The 18,755-nt window shown below is 42.9% G+C and overlaps 1 protein-coding gene across 1 annotated transcript in view; it reads left to right on the plus strand.

The window, feature by feature from the left end:
- Positions 1-2,026: 2,026 nt before the first annotated feature.
- zgc:153039 (uncharacterized protein LOC767698 homolog) overlaps positions 2,027-18,755 on the plus strand; it is a 41,667-nt gene continuing 24,938 nt past the window's right edge. The window contains exons 1-6 of the mRNA XM_034547869.1: positions 2,027-2,513; positions 6,705-6,839; positions 7,812-7,949; positions 8,688-9,014; positions 10,101-10,208; positions 10,283-10,394. Coding sequence (XP_034403760.1) covers positions 2,294-2,513; positions 6,705-6,839; positions 7,812-7,949; positions 8,688-9,014; positions 10,101-10,208; positions 10,283-10,394 — 1,040 coding nt within the window. The 5' untranslated portion in view covers positions 2,027-2,293. The remainder of the gene's footprint in view (positions 2,514-6,704; positions 6,840-7,811; positions 7,950-8,687; positions 9,015-10,100; positions 10,209-10,282; positions 10,395-18,755) is intronic.

The raw sequence follows: 18,755 nt of genomic DNA on the forward strand, positions 1-18,755 counted from the left end.
GAAATCCAAATACGCCGACGGCCATTTTGAATGTTTTTATCCGGTGCGGTTGGTGTTTTTTGTTAGTTGCACTAAAGATACGTTTGGGGTTCAGCTACTAACTGGCCCGGAGCTGTCTCCATTGGTGGAAAAGCTCGTGTTTTGCTTCTATTTTTTTGTTATTTTTTTTGGGCCGGGATGGCGATGGCGGTCGCTCGCCAAGAGACTTTGTGTTTACTGTCCTACGAGCCGGGGGAAGAAGCGCCCTCAGCGTTGGACTGCAGGCCTCAGCGCCAGAACATTTCACAAACATGACTTCAGGGTCCTTCAAGCGGAACTAATCCATTTGGAATGATGCTGTCATAGCTTGGCTTTAAGTCAGACCCCCATACACACATTGGTTTCCATGTGAATATATTGCTGTAACCAGAGTTTTAAAGGAGCTTAGTGTGGGCGGTTATACATGTGTGATCGAAACATGTGGTTGTAGCGCCATCTGTGGTTGCTGCACGAGAGGCGCAATGTTGTATTCATATTTCATTTTATATTCAACTCCCTTCACATTTGATGTTAAAAGCTCATCTTTTGGAAAAGAATAAGATCTTTAAAACAGTTAAATATCCACTTTTAGCAGTGTATAACAACCTGTAACTTAAGAATTGTTGTGTTTGTTGTCATGTTACAACGAGTCCTTCACATCTACACCGGGAGCAGGTCCTCTAGAGCCGCCATGTTTTTCTACAGTAGCCCTGGAGGGACAAACCAAAGAATCTTTCATGTTTTTTAACTCCACCTGTAGTTCTCTGGCGTGTTTGTGAAAACGAGCCCGCAGAGTGCAGAGCCGTTATTATGGTATGGATGGCCTCTGAGCGACGAGAGGGTGCAATCTGCGATCTCGACACTGGATGCCGCCAAATCTCACACGCTGTCCCTTTAAAGCACTCAACAGCTTTATATATATATATATATATATATATATATATATATATATAATTCTTGCAAAAATCCCTGTTAGACTCTACTAGTGAGACTCTGTTACGTGTGTTAATATATTATTTATTTACTGAGGAGGACTTAAGATTGTTTGGGAGGCAGGCCATTACATCTTCGCACTGTTCTGTATTATTTGGATAATTTTTTTCCATTAGCGTTACGAGTCACAGTTTTCAAAAGAAAGAGGAAATCAGAGACATTACGTAATTCTTTGAGAGTACAGAAGTGAAAGAAGAGGAACATGTTTGTTTTGATCTGATTGTATTTTTGTTTTGTTTCATTGATCCATGCAATATGTCAAAAAGAATTAAATACTGCATTTTTACACAAAACAAATATAATAAATGTATCAATAATAATACAACATATTTTTTATTATTTAATCTTTTTATATTCGGAAGTGTTAAAAAATAACTACATTTAAACTTTAATTTCCAAAGTGAAATAAAATCAACGTTCTAGTTTTTTTTAAAGTGCCTGTCTGCACTTTCATCAGCAGGTAGCCGAAAGAATGCAGTGCTCTGATTGGTCCAGCCAACACGATCATAAGACCGAAAGCAACAGGCTGTTAAAATAAGTGGGCTAGAAAAAAAGATTTGTCAAGCTAGTCAAGAAAGCCATAACAAAACCGGAAACTGCAGAATTTGCCTGGACAAATATAGGTATTTCCTATGTGTAAGTATTAATATCTCAAGTACTGGCATATCTCTTGTTTCTCTTGGTGACATATTCTGATTTACTTCATTTATTTATCAGGCTTTTCAATATGTTAGGTAGATATTTGTATAGTATTATTTGGTAATATTTATCGTAGGTTTTATATATATATATGTATATATTGTATGGTATTATTTGGTAATATTTATCCTAGGATACATATATATATATATATATATATATATATATATATATATATATATTTATATATATATAGGCATTTGTTACATATTCATGTTGAAATACATTCAGGATAATTAAAAAATTTGAACTAGCTAGTCAGCAGCTTTTATGCTGAAAGTCCCCACCGGAAGTGATCTCCGTACTCGTGATCGACGCTATTGACGGTTGTGCGTCACATGATATTGTTTTCAGATTTGAGAGCCACAGGCTGGACTCGGACAGTTTTAAATATATATTAAAGTTTTTAACGGTTGAATTGTTCCTACTTTCACAACGGTCGCTAGGTAACGCTATCAGAACACGTCACTAACTTCCGTGATAAAAAACGTACAACAGGAAGCGTTTATGAACGCGCACAACAGCTCGCCCCGTCTGCTGACAGCGCGCGAGGGGCTCGCGAGGAGATCCAGGTCCAGGCACGATGACGGAGCGGACCCCTCTCCTCCACTACCGCCTCTCCACCAGCGTCAATGAGTCCGAGCCGCGGTGCCCTTCGCCCGGGCAGGCCCCGGCGCAGCACCCGGGGAACCCGCGGCAGCGGTCCGCCCAGCAGCGGCAGCCCGAGAAGCTCTCCATCTTCTTCGGGGTGGTGATCCCGACCCTGCTGTCCATGTTCAGCGTGGTGGTGTTCCTCAGGATAGGTGAGCGCTGATGACACCGGAAGTGGGTTTACCACAGCCACGCAAAACCCCATCAACTTTATCACATTTTAATGAAGACTTGTTAGTTGGTAAAGTTGTGTCGTTTATAACACAATTATCACAGTTTAATGGCGACTTGTTAGTTGGTAAAGTTGTGTCGTTTATAACACAATTATCACATTTTAATGGAGACTTGTTAGTTGGTAAAGTTGTGTCGTTTGTAACACAATTATTACATTTTAATGGAGACTTGTTAGTTGGTAAAGTTGTGTAGTTTATAACACAATTATTACATTTTAATAAAGACTTGTTAGTAGGTAAAGTTGGTAAAGTTGTGTCGTTTATAACACAATTATCACAGTTTAATGGCGACTTGTTAGTTGGTAAAGTTGTGTAGTTTATAACACAATTATCACATTTTAATGGCGACTTGTTAGTAGGTAAAGTTGGTAAAGTTGTGTCGTTTATAACACAATTATCACATTTTAATGGCGACTTGTGTCGTTTATAACACAATTATCACATTTTAATGGCGACTTGTTAGTTGGTAAAGTTGTGTCGTTTATAACACAATTATCACATTTTAATGGCGACTTGTTAGTTGGTAAAGTTGTGTCGTTTATAACACAATTATTACATTTTAATGGCGACTTGTGTCGTTTATAACACAATTATCACATTTTAATGGCGACTTGTTAGTTGGTAAAGTTGTGTCGTTTATAACACAATTATCACATTTTAATGGAGACTTGTTAGTTGGTAAAGTTGTGTTGTTTATAACACAATTATTACATTTTAATGGCGACTTGTTAGTTGGTAAAGTTGTGTCGTTTATAACACAATTATCACATTTTAATGGAGACTTGTTAGTTGGTAAAGTTGTGTTGTTTATAACACAATTATTACATTTTAATGGCGACTTGTTAGTTGGTAAAGTTGGTAAAGTTGTGTAGTTTATAACACAATTATCACATTTTAATGAGACTTGTTAGTTGGTAAAGTTGGTAAAGTTGTGTCGTTTATAACACAATTATCACATTTTAATGAGACTTGTTAGTTGGTAAAGTTGTGTCGTTTATAACACAATTATCACATTTTAATGGAGACTTGTTAGTTGGTAAAGTTGTGTCGTTTATAACACAATTATCACATTTTAATGGAGACTTGTTAGTTGGTAAAGTTGTGTCGCTTATAACACAATTATTACATTTTAATGGCGACTTGTGTCGTTTATAACACAATTATCACAGTTTAATGGCGACTTGTTAGTAGGTAAAGTTGTGTAGTTTATAACACAATTATTACATTTTAATGGAGACTTGTTAGTAGGTAAAGTTGTGTAGTTTATAACACAATTATCACATTTTAATGGAGACTTGTTAGTTGGTAAAGTTGTGTCGTTTATAACACAATTATTACTTTTTAATGGCGACTTGTGTCGTTTATAACACAACTATCACATTTTAATGGCGACTTGTTAGTTGATAAAGTTGTGTCGTTTATAACACAATTATCACATTTTAATTGTGACTTGTTAGTTGGTAAAGTTGTGTAGTTTATAACACAATTATTACATTTTAATGGCGACTTGTGTCGTTTATAACACAATTATCACAGTTTAATGGCGACTTGTTAGTTGGTAAAGTTGTGTCGTTTATAACACAATTATCACATTTTAATGGAGACTTGTTAGTTGGTAAAGTTGTGTTGTTTATAACACAATTATTACATTTTAATGGAGACTTGTTAGTTGGTAAAGTTGTGTCGTTTATAACACAATTATCACATTTTAATGGAGACTTGTTAGTTGGTAAAGTTGTGTCGTTTATAACACAATTATCACATTTTAATGGAGACTTGTTAGTTGGTAAAGTTGTGTCGTTTATAACACAATTATTACTTTTTAATGGCGACTTGTGTCGTTTATAACACAACTATCACATTTTAATGGCGACTTGTTAGTTGATAAAGTTGTGTCGTTTATAACACAATTATCACATTTTAATTGTGACTTGTTAGTTGGTAAAGTTGTGTCGTTTATAACACAATTATCACAGTTTAATGAGACTTGTTAGTTGGTAAAGTTGGTAAAGTTGTGTCGTTTATAACACAATTATCACATTTTAATGAGACTTGTTAGTTGGTAAAGTTGGTAAAGTTGTGTCGTTTATAACACAATTATCACATTTTAATGAGACTTGTTAGTTGGTAAAGTTGGTAAAGTTGTGTCGTTTATAACACAATTATCACATTTTAATGAGACTTGTTAGTTGGTAAAGTTGGTAAAGTTGTGTCGTTTATAACACAATTATCACATTTTAATGAGACTTGTTAGTTGGTAAAGTTGTGTCGTTTATAACACAATTATCAAATTTTAATGGAGACTTGTTAGTAGGTAAAGTTGTGTCGTTTATAACACAATTATCACATTTTAATGGAGACTTGTTAGTTGGTAAAGTTGTGTATAGTTTATAACACAATTATTACATTTTAATGGCGACTTGTGTCGTTTATAACACAATTATCACAGTTTAATGGGGACTTGTTAGTTGGTAAAGTTGTGTAGTTTATAACACAATTATTACTTTTTAATGGAGACTTGTTTGTTGGTAAAGTTGTGTAGTTTATAACACAATTATTACTTTTTAATGGCGACCTGTGTCGTTTATAACACAATTATTACTTTTTAATGGAGACTTGTTAGTTGGTAAAGTTGTGTACTTTATAACACAATTATTACTTTTTAATGGAGACTTGTTTGTTGGTAAAGTTGTGTAGTTTATAACACAATTATTACTTTTTAATAGCGATTTGTTAGTTGGTAAAGTTGTGTAGTTTATAACACAATTATCACATTTTAATGGCGACCTGTGTCGTTTATAACACAATTATTACTTTTTAATGGAGACTTGTTAGTTGGTAAAGTTGTGTCGTTTATAACACAATTATCACATTTTAATGGAGACTTGTTAGTTGGTAAAGTTGTGTCGTTTATAACACAATTATTATTATTTTTTTAGTAGGTACTGTTGACTTGTTTCAGTCACATACACTTTTTTTTAAAATGGGCATTTTTTTTAATGTTACCTTTCTCTGTTGGTAAAGTTATTTTCTGGCACCATTTAAGCCAATTCAATAAGTGGATTTTATTGAAATAAAGTTGTGTATTTCTTTTTATACCTCCCCTCGTTGGTCCAGGGAGGTTCGTGAATGGGATTTGGAATGAAGAAGACGAATTATAGAGGATTTTAAAAAAGATATATAAAGGTGATGTTAATGAAGTTTCATACGCTCCTGCACTCAAAAACCAGGGCCCTATTTATTTGTTTGAGAGCAACCTTTTTGTGCGTTGCTTGATTTAAATTCTTCTTTTATGTATTTCTTTTTACATTAAAACCCTCAACATCTCACACGGTTTACCGACTTTCTCTTGCAAAAGCGTTTCAACCTCAGCAAAAGTTCGAGACGAGCTCCTGACCGAGTTACACAGTTGTCACGTTTCCATCTCAAGTGTTATTATTTAGGCATAACGTGCTGCACTAAAAATCAAAAATCAAACATAATTTGATATGAAAGTTAATTTTCTCTTCTTTCTTATGTGACTTCCAGTTATTTGTGTGTTTCTCTCTTTGTTGTACCTCCAAGTTGTTTTCTTACTCTCTCTCTCTCTCTCATTCCCCCCCCCCCCAAACAGTCTCGTGAGACATCAGCTGATACACACACTCACACACACACACACACACACACACACACAGACACACACACACACACACACACACAGTGGAGGACTTTAGAGCGGCTCTACACAGGAACTAGCTGAAGTTTCACAGGATGTGAAACTTCTGTGAAAAGTACCGGCCGTGAACTCATGGAGCTTATTATTTTGCCATTTTGAGCCACCTTATTATTTTTTGCATTTGAGACTTACTGAAAATGTGACATAAAAAAAAAAAAAAAAAAAGCTTCATTAATTTCCCACACAAAGAGTCCAGCAACACGGGTCCATTTCTTTTCTTTTTAACTTCCTTTTTCACTGGAAACATTTGCATACAATTTTCGGCAATAATCCAAAAACCACATTTGCCTTCTGTCGGGGGAACCAAGCTAACTTCGCCCACTTCCTGTTTCTGGTGCAGAACATTGTTCTGCCCTTCAATCAGCTGATCAGGGGTGTTTTTTCTGTCTGACCAGGATTCATGGTGGGCCATTCCGGACTGTACCAAGCTATCGCCATGCTGCTGGTGGCCTACTTCATCATCTGCATGACGGTGCTGTCGGTCTGCGCCATCTCCACCAACGGAGCCCTGGATGCCGGAGGGGCCTATTGTATCCTCTTTACACACACACACACACACACACACACACACACACACTCACACTCACACTCACACTCACACACACACACACACACACTCCATCACATGGTGTGTCTTTGTTTATGGGAGTGTAATGTAGCATTGCATGTGGGCCTGATCTGTTCATTATTTCAATAGAGGACGGTATGTTTCCCTGCCAGGCATTTATTTGGTATTCGGTGTTGTTTATCACTCAGCACACCATCATCATAAGGCGAGCACCGGTTTTCACTTTCTCCACTCAAATTTATCCCGCTGGTCCAGAAGGGGCGATTGAACCAACGGTTTTCTGGTCACGAGTTCCCTTCTCTGACCTTTTTTAGGCTAATTTTTGGAAATACCCTTAAAGGGACAGTGTGTGTGATTGGTAGACATGAAGGCCTCATTCTAAAAAGTCACGAAAACGCAACGATTCTTGAGTTTCAGGCGATTGTACGCCAATGAAAACGTAGCTGACGCTAATAGATCCCCCCCGAAATGCAACAAAGGACCCTCCTAGCCAACGTCTCTTTGAAAGTAAGACGAGAAACTCCACTTGTGTACGATCGGCGGCTCGATTCCCCGGCTCCTCCAGTCCATGTCGATGTGTCCTTTTGGGGAAGACGCCTTGCTCCCAAATTACTCAGCTGTGGGTTGGGGGTATTGGGTGAGAATGTTACCAGAAAGGCGCTATACCAGTACGAGTCCATTCACCATTAACCAATCTGTCTTTTGAGTATGAAGCGAGAGCCAGGAGAAGGTTAGTTAACCACGAAGAAAGAGGTATTCATCATAATTCCAGTCTTTGTGCTTCACTGAAGCTCACCATCTTCTGGCTGTGGTTAAAGACCCGAAAACAGACATGAGGGGAAAGCATCTCAAAAGTCGACAGACGTCAAGCTCCGAAACACGAAGGTACCAACGATCCGGAAGTCCCCCGTTTTGACCTGAACTTCCCCTCCAGACATGATCAGCAGGGCGTTGGGTCCGGAGTTCGGCGGCAGCATCGGCATCATGTTCTTCCTGGCCAACGTGTGCGGCAGCGCGCTCTTCGTGCTCGGTCTGGTCGAAGCCATCGTGGACACCTTCGGAGTGCCAGAAGGTACGTTTTTATATACCTTTTCAGCTTTCTCTCTCTCTGGCTTCACTGGGTGTTATCTACATCTACCGGGGGCAACGCACCCTTGGACACGTGGCCTGACTTGGCCAATCAGTCCAAGTCAGACAAGACATCTCGCAATGTTTAAAGTCGCCAATTAAGCCGACTTGCATGTTCTTGGACTGTGGGAGGAAACCAGAGAAAACCCATAAAGTCAGTGGGTTCAAACCCAGAATCCTGCTATCTGGTTCTCTTATCATCTAGATTATTGCACCAACATCAGCGGGGTTAGGCCATTTTTTCTGGACAGACAATATTAGTTACTGTAATTATTTATTTATTATCGTACTGTAGAGCCGTGCATTTTTCTATTTTCTGGAGTTTGTTGACATTGTTCGGTGACATCGGCGTAGTAGTCGTGGAAAGTTATGGATGAAATCAGGGAAAAGTACTCATTTCACAGCAGGAGAAAGACTTTCGTTGTTCAGTAACTGAATGCGTTAAATCGGGGAGATAATCGGAGGTTTAGATGCAGAAAGTGTTCAGGAACAACGTCTCCTCTTTGTATCTTAGAAGAAATTACTCCTCATTTTCTGCGTGTTTTCCGAGTAAAGTGCCGCTCGGTACATTAATACGGTCTTTTTGTGGCGGTTAGACATCTCCTCCCCCCCCCCCCCCCCCCCCATCTCCTTCGTCTTTTCCCTCGTGACCTCTTGACCCCTCCGCCGTCTCCTTCCCCAGACGGGTCCCTGCCCACCTCTGCCTACCAGGTCCTGCCGTCGGGCTACTGGTGGTCCCTACTGTACGGCACGGGCGTGGCCCTGCTGTGCCTGCTGGTGTGCCTGGTGGGCGCCCACATCTACGCCAAGGCCACCTTCCTCATCTTCCTGGTGGTCATGTTCGTCCTGGGCACCGTCTTCGTCAGCTTCTTCGCTGTGCACCCGCGCACCATCGTGCTGCCCGGCTCCGCCGCGTTCAACCCGGCGGCCAACGGGACGGGCCCCGCCTTCCCCACCACCGCCAACTTCACCGGATTCAAGCTGGACACGCTGCTGGGGAACCTGTGGGGTAAGCGCGCCTTGTTGGAGTGTTTCACCATTTTATGAGTAAGACAAGACGTATGTAAGATGGCATGTAGTCTGATGTTAAGTCACGCATTGGACAGTTTTACCACTTCCTGTCCAATGGACAAGGGCATTACCACTCAATGTGCTGTTCAGCTTTTAAGTGGTTAATTTACACTTAATTCTTATCGATTTGTTGTATTGGAGGAACCCTCAAAAGATGATTATAATCCATGATGTGAGGTTGGTGGTGGCAGAAAATCAGACGACTTAAAAAAGGTTCCTCCACTGGGACGGAGGCCTTTTTTCTCTTCTACTCGTCCCGTGAAGTCTGTTGCAACAGTAGAGACTGACCTCTGGTGGACTGTGCTGGTCACTACAGGACATTACCATTAAAAAGCAGAGCGAATGCACTGAAATGCCATAAGAGAACAAGAACGTGACTACCACAGCCTAAAAGAGCACTGCTGGAAGTTAAACCACAGCCTGTGTGGTGCTTATTCCTAATTCATCTTTTATTCATCCATCCAAAGTACACAGCGGACGTTTTGATCCATCTCTAAATAGATGTTGTGCATGTTCTCTCTCTCTTGTTTTTTTTTTCACATTTTCCACGGTAAATCTGTCTGATTACTCCGTTTTGCAGGGCTTTGCATCCGAGCGCATGATCAATAAGCTGATCGGTGTAACTCCGGAGCTTTAGATAAGCCCGAGAAGAAAAGGGAAAAGGGGTCGTCATGTGTTTACAGTTCAGACGCTCCAATAAGGTGCTTTATGAATTAAAACCGTTAATAGTAGCCGTTAGATTTTATTATTTATTTTTTTTACCTTCGTGCGATATTATGCTTGTTTAATTGTATCAACCAATACAGCAAAGTGCTTTAGAGAGCTTTGGTTTCATTGGAACAACCTCTGAGGTGTCGGTAGTTTTGGTCTCATGAAGACATCAAACTAGATGCGCTTTGTGTATTTCGGGCTGTTTTTTGATCCAATCTTGTGGGAATTTCTTTAAAAATTGACACAAATGATCACGTGACCTCCCGAAACCACTTTAATATGAATTCACTCCAGCTGTCACGTCTCCCCACAGCCGACTACACCGTGGACTACACCACCAACACCATGATGACCTTTGCCACCGTCTTCGCCGTCATGTTTAACGGCTGCACCGGCATCATGGCCGGCTCCAATATGTCAGGTGTGTGTGTGTGTGTGTGTGTGTGTGTGTGTGTGTGTGTGGACACACACGGTAAACCTGTCTTATTCCACCAGGCGACCTGAAGAACCCGAGCTACTCCATCCCCCGGGGAACCATCACAGCCGTCATCTTCACCTTCATCATCTACAACATGCTCAGCATAATGGTGGCCTGCTCCTGTGACCGGTCAGTGACACACACACACACACACACACACACACACACTGAAAAGCATTGTTTTTGCCTGTATATTCCCCATTTCTACATCACTTGGTGTTTTACTGCTCCCTGCATCACATTCAGTTCTATCTTTTACAAACAAACAGCAGTGAAACAGCCCATAATTGAGCGTTCGATGCAGACGAGGTAATTAACCCTCGGGGTTGATAAGAGCCCGTTGTGTTTGCAGCCGCAGGAAAATCCAATACTCAGGATCCGATAACCCGAACGGTTCATTTTCTGCTTCGCTAAACTGAACTGGAGCGAGGAGGCCGACCCCCTTAACTGACACCTGTTGCGCAACACCAGCTGTCAGTTAATCGATCGGTGAACGACCGACTGCGGCCACGCGTCGATGAGAGTGGACAAAATAATGGAAACGCGCCCTGGCGGGCCTCGTTTTCCAGCCCGAATCATTTGGGGGACGAATCGTTAACTGGTTATGAAGCTGCGGAGCACGTAGACGAGGAAACAACGGGATGACGTGCACGGCATTGTGTTTGTGTTGCAATCCCATAGCGGACTTTAAAAAACAACAACAAAACAACAACAAAAGCACTGCAGCTCTCCGATTGGATGAGTTGGTATTGCTATTGGTGCAGACACACCTTCACCTTTCGTAAAGGCTTCGATGCTCATATAACACCAAAGTCTCGCCAGGCTCCAAGTAGCGCGCTTGTGGCAGCTAGGGGGCGTGGCTTAGGTGTGTGTGTGTGTGTGTGTGTGTGTGTGTGTGAGACGACACGAAGCGGCGACTGACGGTTCCAAATTGAACTGGAAGAGATGAAGTTTTGATTGAAGCTTGATTGACAATATCTTTATTTTTTTGAAGCTAGATCAACTACAGCGTGCTAACGCCGTAGCATCCAGTATCTTTAGTGATGGCGAGCGGCTAGCTGCCTTAAGATTGGAATTTTAAAGAAATATTTCTCTGTAACGATCACAAAGTGCTTCGTCGTTTCCTCGGCCAAACGTGTCGAGACATCAGACAAAGAAACGTATCAGAATATCAATAGAAACCACTCGTGCAGCGTTATCCACGCGATACGGCAAAGTATGCCTCTAATCAGGTGTTAGCATGCAGCTAACGGGATCAGGGTCACACTTTGGTGTCCTCACTTCACCTCTCTTTCTCTCTCTCTCTCTCTCTCTCTTTCTCTCTCTCTCTCTCTCTCTCTCCGTCTCGTTCTATCCATCTTTTGGATTCAGTTCAGTGTTGATGTCGCTCCAACGTCAGTTGTTGCCGAGGTGCTAAACTGACATGACGGGGCTATAAAAGAGCATCGGGGATCGTTATTCACACCGTCCGCATACCACACACACACACACACACACACACACACACACACACACACACACACACACACACAGAGTGACGGTTATTACCTGGTGGTGTTGTTTAATCTGAAGCAGTTTCCCTGGAAGAACATGAAGTTATTAATAAAAGGCTGGAGCCAAATCAGTACTGAGCCGCCTCCCCCCCCCCCCCACCCCTCCTCACATGACCCAACAAAGAGGCCACAAAGGTCCCTCATGACCTGTGGTGTGTGTGTGTGTGTGTGTGTGTGTGTGTGTGTGTGTGTGTGTGTGTGTGTGCAGACGCAGGGGAATCTGATCACTCAGGTCACATGCAGCAATACAATGTATTGATAAATAGTGGATATTGCCAAATGCTATTGTTAAAAGGAGCTCATATCTTTACATAGACAATATTTGTTTACTGCTTTATTAATGCTGCGAATGATCGATGGAGGACCTCAAAAAAGAAATCACTCAAAAGTATGAAAGTGTGATGGTTCAATTCACCTTTTGGCTAAGCCCCGCCCCCTGCTACGTTACCATGGAGCCCACACTGTCACTAACCGCACTCGCCTGAAGAAACTCTACGTCTAGTGAACGGAAATTCAGAGAGGAAATCAAAGTGATTCATCAGAGAAAACGGGTTTGAAAAGATGAAGAGCCACCTGGAGACGTCCTGGAGACGGAGACGGACGGCAATGAAGTGAAGCAACGACGAGTCTTTAGTCACAGTGTTAGCCGAGCTGTCAATGGGACGATCAATGGAGAGAGAGAGAGAGAGAGAGAGAGAGAGATCGGTTTCATGCTCTGGACATCACTCCCTCTCTTATCTTCGGTTTATTGTTATCTCGCCGGATGAAAACGTTCACACATTTCTGGGAAGCCGACGACGTTTCCTTTATTTTTTATGTTCGTCCACTCGAAGGCCAGATGTCAGATCATGATGATTATTAGTATTATAATTGGGCAGATATAGAGTTTGTTCCTCATCCTGATTTGGGAGGCGTTTCCTCATAATTCTCCTCTCGTTCCACGTGATAATAATAAATGAAAGGCCCAAAACATTTCCATTCAGAGGCGTTTCTGCTCCATTAAGACGGCTTCACGTTATCGATTCTTCTGTGAGGGAATTAAAGAAGAGAGCGATGGTTAAGCATCATCCATTCAGCTGGTCATCCGTTACGGGAGCATCTCTATTCACAACCAGCCTTTGTGTGAAATATTATATATATATATAAGCTTTATATGTTGACGTTAGTATGAAAACACACGAGGGATCAGAGTGAAGGGAAACAATGCCAAATACCACAATATGGATTATTATTGTTTATGACACACGACACTGTGAGCAGGTTTAAGAATATGTTAAATAAATTCACACTTAAAGTGAAGCTGGCCAAAAACACTTAAAACATGTTGCATTCTTTTTTTTATATCTTAATATCGATACAATGTAGCTACATATTGTGTGAATGAATTGTTTCATAAACTGCCTTAAAACATGTTGCATTTAAAAATACAAAACATCTTAATATCGATACAATGTAGCTTCATATTGTGTGAATGAATTGTTTCATAAACTGCTTGTCAACTGTTAATATAAGGGTTAATTTAAGTGTCACTGGAGGAAGTTGTACTTAAAGGTTTGCTTTGGGTCTTTCTATGCATTAATAAAAAAAAAGTACATTCCACCCACAGTTCTCATAAAAGCTACAGTGTGTGTTGTAGTCGCGTGAACTGTCCACAAGGCGGCAGTCACTCTCTGTCGCCCCACACACACACACACACACACACACACACACACACTTCTGCAGATGCAGTTAAGATTGTACGTGGGTTGTCGGGGTGTGTTACTTATAACGAGACGCGAGGTCCTTTTTAACCCGCTAAACTACGACCACTTTCACTGTGTCACTCTCCCATCATGCATCACTCTCCCATCATGCATCACTCTCCCATCATGCTCCGTGGAGTTTTACTGGTTTGTTTTGTTTCACAAGCCGAGTGACCTATAGTCCCACCATAATTATATTTAAAGCAAACAGTAATCTTTTTAACATCACTTCTTAAAACCTTTTTTTTTTTTTTAATGTGATGTCATCTCTTTTTTCTTGTTAAAATAAACCATTAACTCAATAGCGTTCACATTGTCGACATGTCTTCATGTAACAGCATCGAACACGTTCCCACAAGCGTTCTGCAACTTGTTTACGTAACGTTGTGAGATTTACTTTGCAGATGCACTTTTTTAAACAGCTCACCCCCCCCCACCCCCCCACCCCCCACCCCCGTCCCCGTCCAAGCGGTCCTCCAGGTCTCGGTTAATAGAGCGGCCTCATATCTCGGGTCCGTTCTGAGATTATCGCCGACGATATGCCGCACGGTGACGGGGCTGCCGATGACGCCGCTGAAGGGGAATCCATTAACCTCGTGTGACCAGCTAGTCGGCCGTGACAGATTGCCCTGTCGCGGCTTCATCAAGCTCTGTGTGTGTGTGTGTGTGTGGCTTAGGGATCCAGATCTACACAACTGGTGTCATGCCTGAATAATAACTAACGTGTGTGTGTGTGTGTGTACTGTGCGACCTGTAGTCTCATTCGTTCAGCTTTTGTATTATTAACTGACTTGATAATTATATTAATTTTCTATCAGCTGATCCATCTTTCTGTTGTGCTATCTCTGACATGCAGCCTTGTGGATGTGTGTTCCTCTCCACACACACACACACACACACACACTCTGCTTTTTTCCAGAAAAGTTGTCTCTATTCGTCACAGCACTTTTCTCCATCCTCCAAAATATAAACCAAACATGCCGTATTTATGTGGTGCTCCATCTCTGTTTTCCTATTCTATATTTTATTCCCCCCCCCCCCCCCCCCCCTCCCCTCACTCTGGTTACCTATTTTTTTTCACTCATTCAACATCTCCTTTCTCGCTTTAGCCGCACTCAAGGTCCTTTTTCCTCCTTTCCCATAAAAAGAAAAAAAGAAGGGGTTTATGGTTTTGGCCCCAGTTCCTCCTACAAAACCCGATGACTCAGACGGTACCTTTCACACACGATTGGGGTAAAGTCTGCATTAGTAAAGGTCTCTGATTGGTGAATCACACGGCCAAAGCTTTTAGTGGTAGAAACCAACAAAGCAGCAAAGGAAACATGTTCAAACTCAGTAAACAACGGGCAGGTTTCCCAAAGGTGCTGCTCCATGAGGGCTGAGGATTGGCAAGCAGCTCACGATACATATTATACTATAGTAGTTTAAACATGCTCTTAAAGACGTCAGTACCCGGCGCTAAAGACGTCGGTACCCCGCTCTAAAGACGTCGGTACCAGGCACTAAAGACGTCGGTACCAGGCACTAAAGACGACGTCGGTACCCCGCTCTAAAGACGTCGGTACCAGGCACTAAAGACGACGTCGGTACCCCGCTCTAAAGACGACGTCGGTACCCCGCTCTAAAGACGTCGGTACCCCGCACTAAAGACGTCGGTACCAGGCGCTAAAGACGTCGGTACCAGGCGCTAAAGACGTCGGTACCAGGCGCTAAAGACGTCGGTACCCCGCTCTAAAGACGTCGGTACCAGGCACTAAAGACGTCGGTAACAGGCACTAAAGACGTCGGTACCCCGCTCTAAAGACGTCGGTACCAGGCGCTAAAGACGTCGGTACCTCGAACTAAAGACGTCGGTACCAGGCACTAAAGACGTCGGTACCCCGCACTAAAGATGTCGGTACCCCACACTAAAGACGTCGGTACCAGGCACTAAAGAAGTCGGTACCCCGCACTAAAGACGTCGGTACCAGGCACTAAAGAAGTCGGTACCCCACACTAAAGACGTCGGTACCAGGCACTAAAGAAGTCGGTACCCCACACTAAAGACGTCGGTACCAGGCACTAAAGAAGTCGGTACCCCGCACTAAAGACGTCGGTACCAGGCACTAAAGAAGTCGGTACCCCGCACTAAAGACGTCGGTACCCCGCTCTAAAGACGTCGGTACCAGGCACTAAAGACGTCGGTACCCCACACTAAAGACGTCGGTACCAGGCACTAAAGACGTCGGTACCAGGCACTAAAGAAGTCGGTACCCCACACTAAAGACGTCGGTACCAGGCACTAAAGACGTCGGTACCAGGCACTAAAGAAGTCGGTACCCCACACTAAAGAAGTCGGTACCAGGCACTAAAGAAGTCGGTACCAGGCACTAAAGAAGTCGGTACCCCACACTAAAGACGTCGGTACCAGGCACTAAAGAAGTCGGTACCAGGCACTAAAGAAGTCGGTACCAGGCACTAAAGAAGTCGGTACCCCACACTAAAGACGTCGGTACCAGGCACTAAAGAAGTCGGTACCCCACACTAAAGACGTCGGTACCAGGCACTAAAGAAGTCGGTACCAGGCACTAAAGACGTCGGTACCAGGCACTAAAGAAGTCGGTACCCCACACTAAAGACGTCGGTACCAGGCACTAAAGACGTCGGTACCAGGCACTAAAGAAGTCGGTACCCCTCTCTAAAGAAGTCGGTACCAGGCACTAAAGAAGTCGGTACCCCGCACTAAAGACGTCGGTACCAGGCACTAAAGAAGTCGGTACCCCACACTAAAGACGTCGGTACCAGGCACTAAAGAAGTCGATACCCCGCACTAAAGACGTCGGTACCAGGCACTAAAGAAGTCGGTACCCCACACTAAAGACGTCGGTACCCTCCTCCTCCTCCTCTACCAGACTCTCCCCATTGTAGTGCAACAAGTCCAGCAGCCCCCCTCCTCCTCCCCCCTTTCTCTTGGCACTATCGGCCCACAGCAGCATTCTTGGCTTCCCTCCCTTGTCTCTCTCCCCCTCTCTTCCTGTCTATCATTCATCCATCCATCCACAGAGCCGTGCTCCCTCCTTTTGTTACTCACCCCTCTATCTCTCCACTGCAGAGATTCCTGTCACCCCCCCCCCCCCCCCCCCCCCTCCGTCTCTCCCTTTTTCCTCACTGCTGTCCACATTTGTTTTTCTGTGGTAACAATGGTGGAAGTACAGGCCAAGTCCTCAACAAGGTGTCCTGTCTGAATTAAAAGCTGCTGGGGGAGGGGGGGGAGGACTTGGGTGACAGGTGAGAAGTTTAGATATTTTAGATATTCATTTAAAATGGGTTGGCAGGCACTTAGCGGTGTCCATGAAAGATACGAGGCCGTATATTATAATTGATGAATGCCTCACCTGTCTTTTTATGGGAAGCACTAAACTATCCGATTCCACACAAGCGGTGATGAGCGGACGTCCTGACGTCACAGGCCGCCGTCTCCTGCAACTCGGTGCAACCTCTCAGTGTCTTTTTTATCTGTCTTTCTGAATAAAAATGAAACAAAAGGGGGTGCGTCTGGGGGGTTTTACGATCCACATCCTCTAAAGATCAGTGAGAATTCTCCGGTTCTTGCTCTTTAAATTTCAAAAACTCTTCCGTGACTTTGACAAAGTTAAATGATCGTGAAGTTCAAAGTTCAGTCTTGATTTGAGAAACATCGGTTGAGAAGTGGGCGTTCACGTCGTGGTGTCACCCGTTGGTTTGTGAGTTCTAGGTGGCAGCAACCTGTCAATCACCTTGTAGCCCCGCCCCGAAAGCATCCCCTGCTTTATGGTCTGTTTGACTCTAAATGACCATAATTTACTAAATGAACATCACGCTGTATTGAAGAAGACTTGAAACTAGAGATTGAGACCAAAAACTAATGTTTACAATGTTTACTGAGGGAATAAATCAAGAGAAGTAGAGTCATTTATATAGACTTCTATACAACCAGAGGAGTCGCCCCCTGGTGGTCAGGAGAGAAAATGCAGCTTTAACACATGAAGCATAGACTTCTATACAACCAGAGGAGTCGCCCCCTGGTGGTCAGGAGAGAGAATGCAGCTTTAACACATGAAGCATAAACTTCTATACAACCAGAGGAGTCGCCCCCTGGTGGTCAGGAGAGAGAATGCAGCTTTAACACATGAAGCATAAACTTCTATACAACCAGAGGAGTCGCCCCCTGGTGGTCAGGAGAGAGAATGCAGCTTTAACACATGAAGCATAAACTTCTATACAACCAGAGGAGTCACCCACTGGTGAAAATATTGAGATATTTGAATGGTGAGACAGTGGTGATGGAAAAGCTGAAATTTGCAGAGTACATGTACATGAAGAGGGAAAGGAGGAGAGAAGGTGTGTGTGTGTGTGTGTGCGTGTGTGTGTGTGTGTGTGTGTGTGCGCACAGAGGCCTTGTTAGTTATTGATTCCCTTTAATAATCCTTAACCACAGCCTGCTCCCCTAAGAGCACTTAACTCCCCCCTCCCTCCCTCTTCTCCTTCCCTCTTTCCTCGCCTCCTTCTTTATGTGTCTGTATCTCCTCCTCGCCCCCTCTGAAGGTACCCAGGAGGTCGAGGTGGAGTGAGGCTAAAGACCAGCACTAAATCCCCCACAGCAGTAAAGAGGTGCAGTTCTACGGGTCCTTTGTGGAGCCGGGGCCACGTGGGGGCACTCGGAGGACTTAGTATAGAATAATATAGTGTGTATATATATATATAATTCTTTTAAATCTCAGTCTGGGTGCTTAGTTTTGGCCACATACATCTACTCCTTATTTTTAACGTCTACATTTGGGACCTCTTGTGGTCGAGATTGGAACACTTTTTATTTTATTTTATTTTGTTTGATCATATTTAATTTCCCCCCGTCGGTTTCTCATTTTCTAGTTTTTTTTTTTCGACCACAACAAAGCTGCTGCTGGGAAAAGGGGCTCAAAAACCAAAACAACGAGCTAAACGGGCTCAAAAACCCACAGCAGAGGTTTTCAGGAATTGGGCTCGATGGATCCTCGCCTCCGCGTTTCACTCGCTGTGGATATCGATGTCGGACAACAGATACAAATAGATCCACATGTTGATCTAAATGTTTTGATTACGAGAACACACAAACGTTTTAAATCCTAAATCTTCCTTGTTTACGCGCGGGAGGAGAAGGGCAAGCGGAGGTAAAGGCGCAGAGGAATAAACGCTTG

Source organism: Cyclopterus lumpus, chromosome 13 (genome assembly GCF_009769545.1).
Source record: "Cyclopterus lumpus isolate fCycLum1 chromosome 13, fCycLum1.pri, whole genome shotgun sequence".
Taxonomy (NCBI): domain Eukaryota; kingdom Metazoa; phylum Chordata; class Actinopteri; order Perciformes; family Cyclopteridae; genus Cyclopterus; species Cyclopterus lumpus.